Source organism: Callorhinchus milii, unplaced genomic scaffold (assembly GCF_018977255.1).
Source record: "Callorhinchus milii isolate IMCB2004 unplaced genomic scaffold, IMCB_Cmil_1.0 Scaffold2, whole genome shotgun sequence".
In the NCBI taxonomy this organism is placed as follows: Eukaryota; Metazoa; Chordata; class Chondrichthyes; order Chimaeriformes; family Callorhinchidae; genus Callorhinchus; species Callorhinchus milii.
Window position 1 is genome coordinate 76510588 of NW_024704743.1, and position 12607 is coordinate 76523194.

Consider the following 12607-nt stretch of genomic DNA (forward strand, 5'->3'; position numbering starts at 1 on the left):
TGTGCTGACATCATAGGGCCCAGACTTCGAACTTCTTATCTTGAGCAGCAAAGTAAAAATTACAGAGCTGAAATGGCTAAGTTTAATCAACAATAGGTATATCTACATTATTGCACACCTTTTCAGAATACGATAATTGACAAAAATAGCCAGAACTATTGGAAGCATTGAAGCATCAAATTTGATCAAACATGTTCAATTGTATATCGTTTCTCAGGTCAATATTTTTTGACATAAATTTTTCATTGGAGTGGAAACCCAGCCCCATGAAAACCAAGTCTTCAATCAACGTATTGAGAATTCCACTTAGTTTGGTTTGCAGTTTTTTTTATATAGATATACCTGGTTTACCTAATCCCAGAGAATAGCGATACACTTTGACAGCCAGGGTGCATTTGGATACTGACAGACTTTAGCTAGCTTAAACTGCACATCTTACTATTACAAACATTGGCAAGCTTCCCGTTACTTGTTCACCTTATCAGCTGTGCTTTGGCTTGCAAAGACAGGCTAACAGGTTCATCATCAATATTGCACCACATATATTTCATCAAGAATTAATAGCTTTCAGTGTTTTAATTGAATGGCTATACATCCTTTCCCCTGACAATTGATACATTCTGTAATTCAACAGTAAGTTTTGATAACGATTGGACAAATTCTTGTTTGAATGTCCACCCTGATAATTATAGTTCAGGTTATTTGAGCAGAGGGCTGTATTGATGCATTGAAACATAAAAATGACTTCTCTTAAAGCAATAGAAACCAACAATGTTCAATATTTAAAACAAATATCAAAGAAATAAGCAGTGGACATGTGAGAAATACTGTACATAAAAAACTACAGGAATTTCAGCTTTTTACAACTTTTTCTTTGAAGTACATTATCAAAGGTAACTCACATTCACTCAGAACTATCTACAGCTGATTAAGCTTTTGAAACACTTAAATGGAGAACTCTGAATGCTCACCCCTTAGACATGACAACTTGTGATTTACTTGTTCCTAACAGCTGATTAGAGGCACTCAGCAAATCAGGTTTACAATAATCTTGGAATCACATTAAACACCACAGACATTTTTTAAAACTCAAAAGATTTTAAACTATAACATTTAATTAAATTTAGTTGTGTAAATCTGTGAAGCAGGCCTTTGGCTTTACAGTCCTGATTGTGTTAAAAAGGACAGGTTAAAATACTGGACAGGTAAAATTCTGCTTATTCATTGTGCAAACCATCTACCTTTGCCTACTTTAGTGAAAAAATGTCCCAGAGCACATCCATTTTTTAATTTACGAGTGAGCAATACATTCAGTAAAAAGGTTGGATTTTTTTTAAAACATAAGATTTCCTTTAAGAATATAGAGTAGCCGCTGAATTGAAGCTCCAGTCATGGGTGAGCACCTTTAGTCTTCACATTACAGAATCTTCTGAAGAATAGCATTGGGCAGATCCAATGTACCTTCTCTTACAAGGACAATGTCATAAGAGTTCATGTACGTATCTAAACTTTCTTCCACCTGTAGGTTTAAAGAGAACAAAAATTTAGGTTGTGCATTTATAAGATCCATTCGGAGGTGTCGGACATAACAGTACTGTAAGCTAACAGTGACCACCAGCGACCCCTTGCTAGCCCTTCATGTGTTCAGTTGGATCATGGTATGCATGTCAGCTTTTGACTAGTAATGTTTTTACTGAAATGGAAATCAACCAATTAAGGCTATTTTTCTACAAAACAAAAGGGCATAATCAAAATTAGAACTATGATAGTTAGAAATGAGATTAGAGATATGAAGGAATATAAAGAATAAATGGGATTAAAATATCTGTCAAGATGTAATAAAATGACAGAACAGATTTGAAGGCTGAATGGCCCAGTCCTATTCCTATGCTTGACCACGTTGAGTCATCCTAGGGTATACATCAAAATATTTATATTGGTTACCCGATCCCTCTGAAATTTAATGTTTAAAACAAAAAAAATCAGAGCAAGGAGTATCATCAAATAGTCAATAAGGGGTGGTGATAGCTGTGAAAAAGGTGGCCAACATTCAATGATGAAGATACCAATCAAAATAATTGCTATTGTCACTGCAATCAGACCAGCTTCAGCAGCGGCAGTCACAGAATCTCACTCAGAACAACTTTAGCACAACAGCTACCACCACAACCACCAACTTGCATTCATCTAGCAAGACAGTGCCTTGGGAGTTTTGCAAAGTAATACAGGAAATACAGTAAACTCTAGATAAGTCGACCCTGGCTTAATCCATCTTTATCACTATATTGAAGTCACGTCTTCAATATCCTGACGGCTTTCCATTTAAACCATTGATGAGGATTTGCTCGTCATTTAACATATAACTTGTCACATTTGTAGAAATTCTTGTAAGTATTTCAATGTAAAATTGATTGGATAATTCGTCCTATAAACAATGGTGAGGGAAGATGGTGGGGCTCATGCTAGCATCATTGCATCCCAATATATTATAATTTAATATTATTATTGCATCATAGAGGCCTCTGATCTATTGGAAGGTCTGTCTGTGGCCTGTTACTGGTGCAGGGGCTTGGCAGAGGTTGGTCGTGCATGCGCAGTGAGTGGAAGCTGGCTGAATGAGCAAGAAAACGCAGCTTCAAGGGGTTTGTCAGAGAGGAGCCAGCATCATAACAGAATAAGGTGAGTACCAATGGCTCTGTGAGTAAGGGCTGCTGGACTGAGTTTGTTCATCAAATTATCCAACAGCATTTATGAGGGTTTATTTATTGTAACTTAAAAGACTGGCAACACTGAATTGTATATAGATAGGCAAAAAGCACATCTATTGATGACTCGTCACATTGGATAATTCATCATTGGATCCTTTTACCTTGGAGTGGCTGCAGATCATCCAGAACTCTGCCACCTGTGCCCTCTCCCGCACCAGGCTCCACGACCCTATCACCCCCATCCTCACCCCGGCTCTACTGGCTCCCCATCACTTAGAGGATTCAGTTCAAGATCCTGGGCCTCACCTTCAAAGCCCTCCATGGCTTGGTCCTCCCTACCTCTTTGACCTCCTTGCCCCCTACCAATCTGTCCTCTTCCTCCGCTCAGCAGACTTCGGCCTGCTTAACGTTCCCCACCTTGCCTGCTTCACCATTGGCAGGCAGGACTTCAGCTTCCCTACTCCCATCCTCTGGAACTTCAACCCACAGTCCCTCTGCCTCGCCCCCTCCTTTGCCTCCTTCATGACCCATCTCAAGACCCTCCTCTTCGACCGTGCCTTCGGTCGCCCATCTACTCCTAACCTCCCTCCACCCCTCCTAATCCCAACCCCCAGCTCGGGTGAGGATCCCTGACTGTCCAGAGCCTTGGGACATCCTACTGACATGAAAGGAACGATACAAATGTAATTTGTTGTTGTTGTTGGAGTCACCAGTCAGTTATTGTAAGATAAAATACTTACATTTAACAAATAGGAGTTTCAATTCCAAGACAATACTGCTATAACAAGTGCATAAATGTAATGGTTAATGAAATGTTGCTGGTTTAATCAATCATTTAGTACTGAATATTTCTACTTGTGTTTTTTTTAAAAATCTGTGAGAAAATACTCCTGCAGAATTCACTAAAATCTTGACAGATTTTCACTTGCTCTGGTTATTGAACACAGTCATTTTTCATAGAATTTCCTACTTTGTCATTCAAGAATCCAATCTTGAGAATGCTTTCAATATTCTGGACGCCATCTGCCATACTCAAGTCTCCAAGTGAATCTCCAAGAAGAATGACGTTGCAATTCTCCTTCAGGTGGTTGAAGTACTCAGTGTTTCTCAGGGCACCATCATGTTTATTATAAACATGGATGAGCTCACCTTTAAAACCTTTCAGAACACCCTGAAACATAAAGGTGTGAAGCACAGATTCAAATAATATGTCACAAAGGAATTAATAAAAGTCTATTCAGCAGTAACAAGTATGAAAAAAGTTGCCTTGCAATTGACCCAGAATGATGCAGCTTTACTCCACTTAGCTTTTACGGTACAAAGAGCGTTCTTTGAGATGACACAAAAATACTCATATATCTTAATTTGCAAAATAAAGGCTGTGATATGCGCAGAATTATTACTAGTCCTGCTGCAAAGAATTTTTACAATATTTTAAAAAATTACAGAATAAAATGTCTTCTTGCAAAGTCTCACTTAAGGCTAACTTACAGTTTCATCAAAGTCCATGAAGTTGGAGACGACTTTTAAATTAGAGTAGAAGACTCCAGCCTGTGTCATAATCTCCTTGAGTACATCGCCAATGCCAGCTGAGAATATGAACACTGGGACGTTGTGTTCATTCAATTTATCCAAGAACAGATCATAACCATCTCTGGAATGGACAACATGTTTTAAGTTCACAAAGCAGAAAATACTCATATCAAATGTGCTCAACAATAATTAACTTTCAACGAGCCAATTACAGGTCATATGTTGAATCACAGGAAATGCCTAGCATTTGAATTTTTAGCGTGCCCTATAATGAAATGCCTCAAAGTACTTCAAAGATAAATATTGTCAAGTATAATGACTGTTTTTGTATATAAATATGCTAGCCATTTGTATACAGCAAATTCCGACCAAACAACCATAAGGTGAATAACAACTCATCAATCAAGATGATTGTTTGCTAGGACACAAGAGAAACTTTCATCTTTTCAAAACATTTCATAGGATCTTTAATTTCTACCCGAAGAACAGGCAGACAGGACATCAATTTAAAGTCTTAATGAAAATTATACCTCTGACGACGCACCACTCCCCTGTACTGCACTGGAGTATAAAACTAGATTATAAACTCAAATTCTGCAGTGGGACTTGAACCCACAATCTCAGAGCCGAATATGGTTTTGAAGCTCACCAACCAGCTCTATTTAATTTGAAGACACATTTACATCATCCCTAGAAAGTAAAAGTCATGCACCTAAAGTTCATGACTTGCCATTTATATCGCAATATTGTGCCGAATTTGGAACGTTAGGATGCCAGAACATTAATTACATGAAAACTCTTTGTTCAGAAAGTAGTGAGTGTTTATTTGAACTGATTATATGTTAAGCATGAATAAAGTAAAATCAAACTGCACATTTCAACTGTTGAAACATACTAAAACTTCCCAATTTCCAGGGTTGGAGGTTATTCAACCATCAAATATTGGTGGTGGATCAGATTAGACGCAAATGGACAACCATAAATTTCAATAAAGTCTAAAAATATCACCACATCCATACTTTTCAGTGTATAAAAGTTCTAAAAATAATTAGAATTTCTTCAGCTTTGTACTAAGAAGTGCATCTCCACTCCTTCCAAATAATTTGTTAGTCTTTTAGTACCTCAGCATGACATCAGATTCTCTTACAACGTCAGCCAGTTCCTCTTTTTGAATACCTTGTTCGATTAGCAAATTGTGGCCTTTTGTCCACCTAGAAGAAGGCATTTATTTTGAAATCAGCTGGAGCAAAGCAGACAAAACAGGTATGAAATAAATCTTTTAAGCATTAATCAAAGACTTCACAATAGCAACCAGATATTTACATGCAAAAGTGAGATATGAATATTTAGGCACATATCTTCTATAAAGACTGATTTATGCTGCATTTAAAACGAACTGTATCAATAATTGAACACATTAAATGTTGAAGGATGACTAGGCTTTTTTTNAGAAGAAATATGTTCCACACCATAAAGATAGTGGGCTTAAATTCTATAGGAAGTAAGACTTGAACCCATCTGCTAGCGTTTACTTTAGACAAGATACTATGTGGGGACTGCTATCTCAAGAAAATAACCTGCTGAAATAATACTTGTACGAAGAACTTATCCACACCATAATGTCCTGTAGCTTAGTAGTTAGAGTACTCGACTTGGGAGGGCCTGGGTTCGATTCAACAACAACAACTTGGATTTATATAGTGCCCTCCACTCTGGATGGCGTCTCAGAGCGATTCCTGGGCAGGGTGAAACATTGGGCAAGTTTTCTTGCTCCACACGCCTCTTTTTACTTAGCAATAAGTAGAAACCCGGTAGATAGTCGATTGGCAGATCACTTTTCCGGGGGTAATAATCCCTTTTTTAAAAAAAATGTGGTCACTCAATTCATGACTGTTTGTGGGACACTGCTTTACTCAATTACTGCTGCTTTTTGCCCGCTAATACAGTCAATTCACTTTACAGTATATTCTGTGAAGCACTTTGAGATGTCTCAAAGAAGTGATAAGGCACTATATCAAATGCAGGGATTATTATATTAACACAGACTATACAATAATTATAATTTGACTGATAAAGAGAGACATAATTTGGGCACCACAGCAAACCTGAGTACTAAGTCAGTGGTAGAATATAGGTTCAATTACCCCAAACTACTGTATACCCAATTCTAGGAATGTGTCACTGAGTTCATACTGAACGTAAGAGAATAGAAAAAGAACAAAATACAGAAGGTCCAAGTTACTCTTATTTGCTCCTCTAGCACCTGGCTCAGAACTACCCTGGTAGACTGAGAAGTTGTCACTTTCTGAAAGTTTGTGCACATAGCAGTGAGAAAAATGGAGAATCTATCTTCCATTTAATGACATTTCCTAGTATATAAATACATTTCCTAGTCTTAGTTTATCTGAATATGTTGTGAACTAAATTCAAACCCATACCCACATTGTTAAACAGGGCCCTGATGCAATGGTTAAAGAGCAGGAAGTGTAACCCTTGACAATTCAATTCATTTAAAGCAAAATAAATGCAACATAATAACATTGTTAATATTTTTAAAATGAAACATAAAACTGCAATTTTGTTTCTACGGAATTCTAAGAAGAAAAGCAGTAACAATTATTTCATTTAATATAATGCCTATGTCAAAATATCTCAAAAATCATCACAGGAAACTGATGTCAAATATAGTGCTTCTGTATTTATTGGCAAATGTGGCAGTAATTTGCACATAAAAATGTCCCACAAACAGCCATGAAGTGAATGGCCAATTTAGCAGGAGGATTGTTGACCAGGAAATCTCCAATCTCTTTGGAAGCAACATGGGACCTTTAACATCTATGTGAACAGGCAGATGGGACCTTGGTTTAACATTTCAAAGAGTACATAGTAAACAGCACACAAAATTAAATTAACTTTTGATGAGTTATTTTTCCGAGAGGATGGGCAACTAATTTAGTGTTAAAGCAAACTCCTTCCTCAAATGACTAAAGAACCACGGTGTCTTTGCATATAATGCAAAAACACCAAATCAAAATTTAAGGATTATAATATAATTGCGTCAATCCAACTAACTTTGAGGGTTATTACTGAAGAAATAATACTGCTTAATATAAAAAGAGAAAAAATACTTTAAATTGGGCTTTGCAGCACAAATCAGAGAATATCTAGTTGTTCGACATATAATGAACATAAAAGGATACATATTTTGTTTTTCAGAACCATATTTTATAGTTCAAGGAAGATTGCATAGATGTAGTATTGGGACTTACCATTCAACCATGAAAGGGTACTTTTCCTCAGTAGTAAGGGCAGGATCGATTTCAATAGGATAGTATTTATCCCTAATTTGGAACAACTATGATACAGAAAAACACAAATGAAAAATGAAAGCACGACAAATGAAAAACATTTTCTCTTTTTAAAAAGTACCTTTTTTCTGCACTCCTCTGTGATTAACTTGCAGTTGTCAATGAGGTCTGTCAAAATAAACAATTTTGGAAATTAAACACATAAATACTTGATATCCAGAAGAGGTGACAACTCTTTTTTCATTGTTCACATTCTGACTGTTTATTTACAAGTTTTGCATTAATATTACATTCCACATTCAAATACAACTAAAGTAAATGTTATCAAGAGTGATCACAGACTCAAAACTACAGAAATCAAACATATATAAATGACAGTATTTTTTAATATGATGATGGCCTTAAGACATACTTCAACTAGAGAAAAATGACTTTCAAAAAAACTCCAAAAATGAAAAGGATGCACTTTCTGATACTAAGCCTAGCAAGGACTTGTGGTCAATCACAGTTCAAATAATTATACTCCTTGCAATGGATTTAGTGCCTTATCATGTTGTTAGGATATCTCAAAATGCTTTCACAGGACGTGCTGTAAAATGGAGTGACTGTGTAATGATTTCAGTCAAGGCAGTAATGAGGATATTACATTTGACCTCACCTGCTGTCGTTTTAAGCATATGTTAAGTCTCTAGACAGTACCTGCTTTGAGCGTGAGTCATGGCACAGACTAGCTAAAGTGGAATTATTAGTTCTTCATTTGGCATGGGATTATTCATATGCCGAGTCAATTTTTTTTGCATAGTATCTAGCAGTCTGAAGGCATTAAGAATACTTTACAGTTATAAAGCACCCTTCACGCGTGGCAACATCTCAAGAGCATGAAGCGCCATTAAATCTGGTCATAAAATGTTGCCACCATATTGAAGTACCTACTATGACAAGTTGGGCACCTTTTTCCATTGTGAGAGAATTTGCTTAATGTCATATCAAAATCAGTGATTATCTGTAATATATGAAATAAAAAAATCAATTAGATATATACTGGGAGAACTTTAAACCCAAATATTAGAGAATCCTGTACAGCAAGAATCACAGGTTAATACAGTGAGAAAACATTATACTGTTTCATTATAGCATTCAATATTTAAGCAAGCACATTTCAACTAAGTTTATATTTGAAAATATTGGAATGAACTTAGTTATGCAACACTGCAAAAATTGAAACAATAGGGACAATGTTTCATAAATATGTATTTTTTTCCAATTTGCTTTGACTTGAGCAATTGAATTTCCATCCTTACACATTGCTTTTAATCATGTTTTGGAATACAAAAACAACATCCACCGCAACCTTACAACCCAAAAGTTGGCTATTTTTGTAATCTGAAACCTTGCTAAAAGATAAAACAAATCAAGGTAAAGCAAACGTCAATATCATCCGTTTAAAAAAAGTGTTGTTAAAAACATTGAAGTCAGGAAAGATCATTTATCAGCCATAGTTCATGAATTACATTTTGAACATGAAATGTTCAGTCTCATCAGAATATTGCTTACTTGAAGTTTAGAAGCTCCTCCTTTGATGAGACCACAGATGATCTCTTCTACTCTCTCAGGGTCCTTAATATGGACAGATTTTTTCTGGAACTCTGGCATCTACGAGAAATGCAATTAATATGAGTCACTCTAAAGATGCCTTTTTAAATATACATTTGCCTCCGTATGGATATTCAGTAGTATATAAAATGTTTTAAAAAATTAAAAAATGCTTCAACAGATGTGCTATTTTGCAGGGGAATTATGACTACAGGGGAAATCGTTGGCTAGTTCAACTAATTCAGCCAATGTGTTACAAGAGGTTTTTAAAAATGATGAATTCTAGGTCGTCACTTCCTGCAGGAATTGCCATTGATGTAATTTGCTTTGTGATGGGATGTCAGTGACAACCGGACAATTCAGAAGTCAGCCATTTTTAGTGCCAGATACTGAGTATACAATAATTGCTTGGCACCAGACCTGGGGAGCAAAGAAGCGGGAAGAGAAAGATGACCGAAAACTCAGTCAAAAAGGTAGGTCTTAAGAACAAGGTGAGGGAAGAAGCGAATCAGAGGAACTTAGTGATATAGTTCTAGAGAGTGGGGCAGATAGGCTGAAGGCCTATATAATGCAAGTAAACAATTTTGTTTAAAAAGACTTTGAGCACACAAGTGTACATTATTCAAGGCTTTCAAGGCCCTCATACCTACCTCTGTGACCTGCTGACCCCATATCAACCTGTCCGCTCAGCATGCTGTGGCCTGCTCCACGTCCCCACCTGGCCCACGCCACCTTGAGCCTTTCTGCCCCCACCCTTTAGAACTCCATCCCACATTCCCTTTGCCTTGCTCCCTCCCTTGCCTTCTTTAAGGCATGTCTCTAAAAACCCTCTTCTTCAACCGCGCCTTCAGCCACCCTCCTACCCTCCCTGATCCTGATCCTCAGTTTGGGTCCAAATTCCTGACTGTCCAGCACCTTGGGACATCCTCCCGATGTGAAAGGCGCTATACAAATGTAATTTTGTATTGCAATTACCCTGTGCACTAATTTTAAAAAATATATCTGGCATCCAATTCAATTTCAATTTTATCAAGTTCCACAACAAATGATGCAACACATAAACTGTGCCTGAAGAGGATAGTACTGCCTTCATAATACTGAACACTGTGAGACAAACAAGTGACATACTTCCAAGGTTTAAAACATTGAACCGATCAGGATAAGCTAAGTTTTAGCACAAGGCCTATGGAGTATTGTAGTGTACTCCTGTTGTGCAGTGGTTAGCATGCTCGCCTCGTAAGCAAGAGGACCCCGGCTTGGTTCCCAAACAGGACGAAATGTTAGGCAAGTTTCCATACACCACAAGTCTGTTTACCTAGCAGTAAGTAGGAACCTGGTTGTTAGTTGATTGGCGGATCGCTTTTCCGGGGGTAATAATGTCTTCAAAAAAATAATTTGGTCACTCAATCTACGACGGTTTATGGGACACTGCTCTGCAGAATTGGCTGCTGCATTTCGCCCACAAATACAGTTAATTCACTTTGCAGTATATTTTGTGAAGTGCTTTGAGATGTCTAGAAGACGTGATAAGGCGCTATATCAAATGCAAGAATTATTATTATTATTATTAGAAAGTCAGGGAAAGTAACCATGCTACAGCAAATCCAATAATATGATGCAATAATTTTCATCTGGAGGAAATGTTTGGCATTAGCAAGCTGCTGGTACAAATCCCTGCTAACTGTATTAGCAACTTATACTGCATTGAACTATAAATGAAGGCTCTTGAAAGCTCCCAACAGAGAATTAAAGTTGCTTCCACAAGAACATTTTAGATCCAGTTTCCTGTTGCAGATAACTTTCTGTGGAATCCTGTAGCTCAGCGGTTAGAGCACTCGCCTTGCAAGCGAGACACCTGGGTTCAATTCCAGGCAGGGCAAAACGTTGTGCAAGTTTCCTTTCTCCACACGCCTAATAATAATCCCTCCAAAAAACAAAAACAATAATAAATTGGTCATTTTCAATCCACGACTGTTTGTGGGACACTGCTGTGCGCAATTGGCTGCCCACAAATGTACAGTCAATTCACTTTACAGCATACTCTGTGAAGCGCTTTGAGAAGTCTAGAAGACGTGAAAAGTGCTATATCAAATGCAAGGATTATTATTTAGGATTATTCTGACCTTTGTCTCTCACAAATCACAATTCTGGCCGCTCCCCCACCCCCTCACTTCCCCATAGTTCAGTGACTCACCCCCACTTCCACTTATTTTCTGCCTGCCCCTCAGCTGAGCCACTCACCCCATTCTCTCCCCCTCCGCAGCCTCGTCACTCACCCCTCCCCAGTCCCCTCACTTCCGCTGCCCCTCACCCCATTCGGCCAATAATTCTCATGCAGCCCCTACGTCCGAACCACTGACCCTCACCCCCTCTGCTTTGTACGCTGCGTGCAATTGGCTACAGCAACTGGCATTTATTTGCACAGCGTTCCTCGCCCTGGGTAGCATCCCAGAGTGCTCGACCGCGGCGCAGCGCGATGCCGAGCCGAGAGGCGACAGTAGGAAAGCCTTCCGGCGCGACGTGAGGACGGGGAAGGAAGCGGCCGCAGGCGGAGGGAGAGAGGAAGCGTGTCCCAAGCCTTTCGTTGACGAAATGCCGTCGCTCCACTTTACAGCGCGTTCCGCGAAGCGATCTGAGACATCTCAACAATGTGATACGGTTCTATATCAAATGCAGGATTATTATTATTATTATTATTATTATTATCCTCTCTCGGTGTCTCAGACACTCACCTCCAACGGTGGAGCCCCTCAGCACTGCCCCCTCAGCACTGCCCCCCCCCCCACCCCCCGGGGCTGACAGTGAAGGCCGCCCTCCCACACAGCCACCCGCCCCGACTCACCATCTCGATGATCTTGGTCTTGCGGCCGGCTTTCTTCTTCATGGTGAAGATGTACTGGGCCAACACGGCGCCCCCGAACACGGCGCAGACCCCGGCGCCGGCCGCCGCCCCGAGCTTCGCAACCGCCACCCGGTCCATGCGGCCGCGCCTGCGCACTGCCCGGCACTGCCCCGCCAATGTCGGCGCGACCTCGCCTGGTGCGCACGCGCAGACGCTGCTGCCTCTCCCGGTCCCCCCCCCCCCGGGGGCTGCAGTGACGTCAGCAGTGGGCGGGTGTTCACGCCAATCGCTGTGGTACTTGTGGTGGAAAGTTGGCTTTGGGCAGATGCATAATTTTTAACTTTACACACACCTGCAGAATGTTTTTATTTTTGCTTTGAAGGCCTTTTCGTACACAGTTTCCAAAGCGCTAACCTCAATTGGCCACTCTTTTACCCAAAGAAGGCATATTATAATATTGTGGCTTCCCAAGACACTGGGCAACGCAGCACTGCATTGGGACCTTCAGAAAATCAAGTTGGCTGACACAAAGTGTCCAGGAAAGATCTTCTGACTATGCTGAAGGCAGATGTTCGTTAGGTAGCTTATGAGGAAACTGAAGCTTAGGACGACAGCTGCTGGAA

General features: G+C 39.4%; 1 protein-coding gene across 1 annotated transcript; it reads right to left on the minus strand.

Moving 5' to 3' along the window:
- Positions 1 to 68: 68 nt before the first annotated feature.
- On the minus strand, positions 69 to 12150 carry nt5c3a (5'-nucleotidase, cytosolic IIIA). Its single transcript, XM_007900879.2, has 9 exons — positions 11985 to 12150; positions 9104 to 9202; positions 8483 to 8552; positions 7671 to 7717; positions 7511 to 7596; positions 5363 to 5452; positions 4200 to 4362; positions 3679 to 3879; positions 69 to 1519 (listed from the first exon to the last, which is right to left on the minus strand). Exons 1-9 carry the CDS (start codon positions 12120 to 12122, stop codon positions 1418 to 1420), a joined length of 996 nt encoding a protein of 331 aa, XP_007899070.1. The 5' UTR covers positions 12123 to 12150; the 3' UTR covers positions 69 to 1417.
- Positions 12151 to 12607: the final 457 nt, after the last annotated feature.